General features: G+C 60.8%; 1 protein-coding gene across 1 annotated transcript; it reads right to left on the bottom strand.

The window, feature by feature from the left end:
- Positions 1–979: 979 nt before the first annotated feature.
- Positions 980–2,715, bottom strand: LOC308610459 (metallothionein-1E-like). The gene is made up of 3 exons (XM_081259590.1): positions 2,577–2,715; positions 1,936–2,001; positions 980–1,225 (listed from the first exon to the last, which is right to left on the bottom strand). Exons 1-3 carry the CDS (start codon positions 2,602–2,604, stop codon positions 1,134–1,136), a joined length of 186 nt encoding a protein of 61 aa, XP_081115716.1. The 5' UTR covers positions 2,605–2,715; the 3' UTR covers positions 980–1,133.
- Between the last annotated feature and the right edge of the window lie 306 nt (positions 2,716–3,021).

Raw genomic sequence — 3,021 nt, 5'->3', positions numbered from 1 at the left:
TGCTAATAAACAGCACCAGGCCCTCCGCACTGCAGCACCACCATCACTCTGCAGAGGAACACATGAGGTCCTTCTTCTGAAAGCAAGTCTCAGGGAAACAGCTGGGAAATTCCCACCAAATTCAAATCACTATCGGGGTGTCAAGTAGCCACGGGCTGCATTTGAGGGAAGGGAAGATGTCAGCCTGATCTAGGGAGGAACTTGCGAAGATTCAGAGCCAAGGCCCTGCAGGGAGCTGTCACGGGTGGCGAGTGTCCTGTCAGTAGCCCTGGGCAAGCCAAGACTGATGTTCCCTGTGGGGAGGCAGGGGGCAGAGCTGCTCCAGGCGTGTGTGGTCCGCACAGTGGGGCGTCTGTGAAGCGTTCCCAGGACTCGGGCACACCTTCAATGTAAGTGCAGCATATGAAAGCGTCCAGCTTTCAGAATTGCTCCTCCACGTATGAAGGTGATTTGACGTGTTGAAGGGAAAAATGGGTGTCACATATAGTGTCCTTTTCTATTTTATCTCAGCGATTCTTTTTACTGACCAGGGTTAAAACTGTGGCAGAAAATACAAATAGGTCTTTCCAGGGTGTTTTAGACGCCAGTCGCGTGTAGAAGTCAAACAAGAGGGGTGTGGGATTCCATCCCCTCTGGGTACTTTTCCATGCTCTCATCACCGAGGACTGAGTTTGGCAGGGGCCCCCAGAGAAGGACAATGAGAAATGGACAACGTTCTCTGCAATCCCTACTCGTAAGGGGAATAGACGGAGCGTGTCCTCTGTGTGTCCAGTGCCCTATGTCATCGGGCGAGGCTTTCATTTGGAGCTGAGAAACTGAAGCTCAACTTAACCTAAGGGGCTAAGACGCTCCGTGTGCGTGGGTTTTGGCGGGTGGGGGGGTACTCTTTGGTCCAGAGCCGAGGTCTCTGCACGTCCAGTCCAGTTCCCCACGCCAGCCCTGATGGGCACGGCGTCTCTTTGTTCAAGACAGAAGAAGGAAGACAGAGCCAGAATAAAGTCAACAACTTTTATTACAACTCACATATTTCATAGAAAAAGGAATGTAGCGTCAGGTCCGCTTGTATGAAAAACGGTAAAATGCAGGTTTGTCCTGGTTGCCCTGTTGACACCTGGGGCAGGCTCTCCGCGACATCAGGCACAGCAGCTGCACTTGTCCGAGGCCCCTTTGCAGACGCAGCCCTGGGCACACTTGGCGCAGCCCACGGGGCAGCAGGAGCAGCAGCCTGGGGAGGCAAGGGCAGCGTGCAGTCGGACCACGCGTTGTCCGCAACCACCCTTCCCAACAGCAGGCCTGGCCCCAGCCGCCCTCAGGCCCAGACCCTGAGTTTACGACGGTGTCCTCTGTCCTGAGAGAATTGCTCTCAGGCACTAGGTTCAGGTCGCCTGCCCCATCTGTGCCCAGGACAGGGCACAGCGCCTTGGAGAGACACTGAGCAGGGCCTCTGGGGACAAGACAAAGCCAGCCCCCAGCACCACCAGTGATGTGAGCCAAGTCCTCAGGATCAAAGTGGAGGCAAACCCCTCACAGAGTAGCTCCCGCTCGGGATAGGGAAGCTCTGGGCTGCTTCGACAGGAAGGGGCTGCACCAGGTCCGAGAAGCCACACACGGTCGCTCGCTCGCTCATGTCCCTACAGTGCTTCAGTCCCTGGGAGGATTCAGAAGCGTGCCTCAGGAGGCAGGAGGACTAGTTCTAGTGACAGGTCTGAGGTCGTTGGTTGGTGACCCGTCTGGGCCTCAGTCTCCCTGTTCTCTAGTGCGCGCCTGGGTCTCGGTCATGTCGAAGGTGATTCCAGCTCTGATTGGGAATCCCTTCCTGGTGAGGGGGGTGCCGGGAAGTTTGGTCTCTCTCCTGCTCCTGCCTGCTGAGCTCTGGGCTCCCTCCTCGCACTCAGCCCACACCCCGCATTGCCAGAGAAGGCCCCGCACACTCACTCTTCTTGCAGGAGGTGCATCTGCAGGCCTTGCAGGTGCAGGAGCCAGCGCAGCTGCAGGAGCCGCCTGCCAGGAAGGGAAAGGCCAGCAGTGAGCAGGGAGAGGGATGCAGGAGCTACAGCAGACGGTCAGCAATGCCTCCCTGAGCCCTCCTCCTCCGTCAGGACCCAGTCCTGGGAGCTCGTGTCCACTCAGGCGGATAGAGAAGCCCCAGCTCGTCTCTTCTGGTCCAAGGAGAGTAGGTCCCCTCCTGATGGGACTCCACAGGGAAGGTCCCAGGCTCCAGACCCAGCCCAGGCTGACTGGGGCTGGGGGCCAGGGCCCATGGCCTGAACCCCGAAGAGGCAGTGTCCCCTCCTCCCATCCAGTCCTGGCAGCTCCGAGGCCTCCTCCAAACACTGGGTCCCGGTCTAGCAATCCCCTGACCAGCTGGGTGACCTCAAGAAGGACAGCCTGGAGCCTCCGTGCCCTCAGTGTCAACAGAGAGGCAAAGGGAGACTGACATGCTCCCAGGGGCCTGGCTACCAAGAAAGCCCCGGACCCGTGACAGGAGTCCTCCTGAGCTCAAACTCAAAACCCTCCCTTGTCGTCCTGTGCCTGGGAAGGGGGCATCCTAAGGCTCAAAGCCAGGGCTCCCTTACCAGTGGGGCAGGAGCACTTGGGGTCCATCTGGAGGAGAAGTGAGGCCCGAGGTCCAAAGCAAGGGGCGAAGCGGCTGCACGGGTCCGGTGGGGGCCGTGTGGGAGCGAGGAGCCCGGGGGCTCAGTTATAGGCCGAGGAGGCGGCCCGGGCGCAGAGGCCCCGCCCCCGCCTTGCACGCGCCCCGCGGATCCGCGCCCGCGCCCACGCCCGCGCCCGCGCCCGCGCCGTCCGCAGCGCCCTCAGCGCCCTCAGCGCCCTGGGCCGGGCTGTGAGCAACAGGCGGGGCCGAGCGCACGATTCCACTTCGGTGCCGGCTGGAGCGGAGGAACCGGGTGCCGTGCGGTAAGCGGTGTCCCAGCCCCCCGGCCGCCCCTTCCCCATGTGCCCGACGGGAGCAGCCACCCTGTTGGCGGGTTGTGCAGGAATCCAGCTCCCGCGTCCTGC

This window comes from Mesoplodon bidens (genome assembly GCF_964165515.1).
Source record: "Mesoplodon bidens genome assembly, contig: HAP1_SCAFFOLD_1188, whole genome shotgun sequence".
Taxonomy (NCBI): Eukaryota; Metazoa; Chordata; class Mammalia; order Artiodactyla; family Ziphiidae; genus Mesoplodon; species Mesoplodon bidens.
Note: the sequence above shows the minus strand (reverse complement) of the source record. Positions and strands in the feature narration are given on the sequence as shown.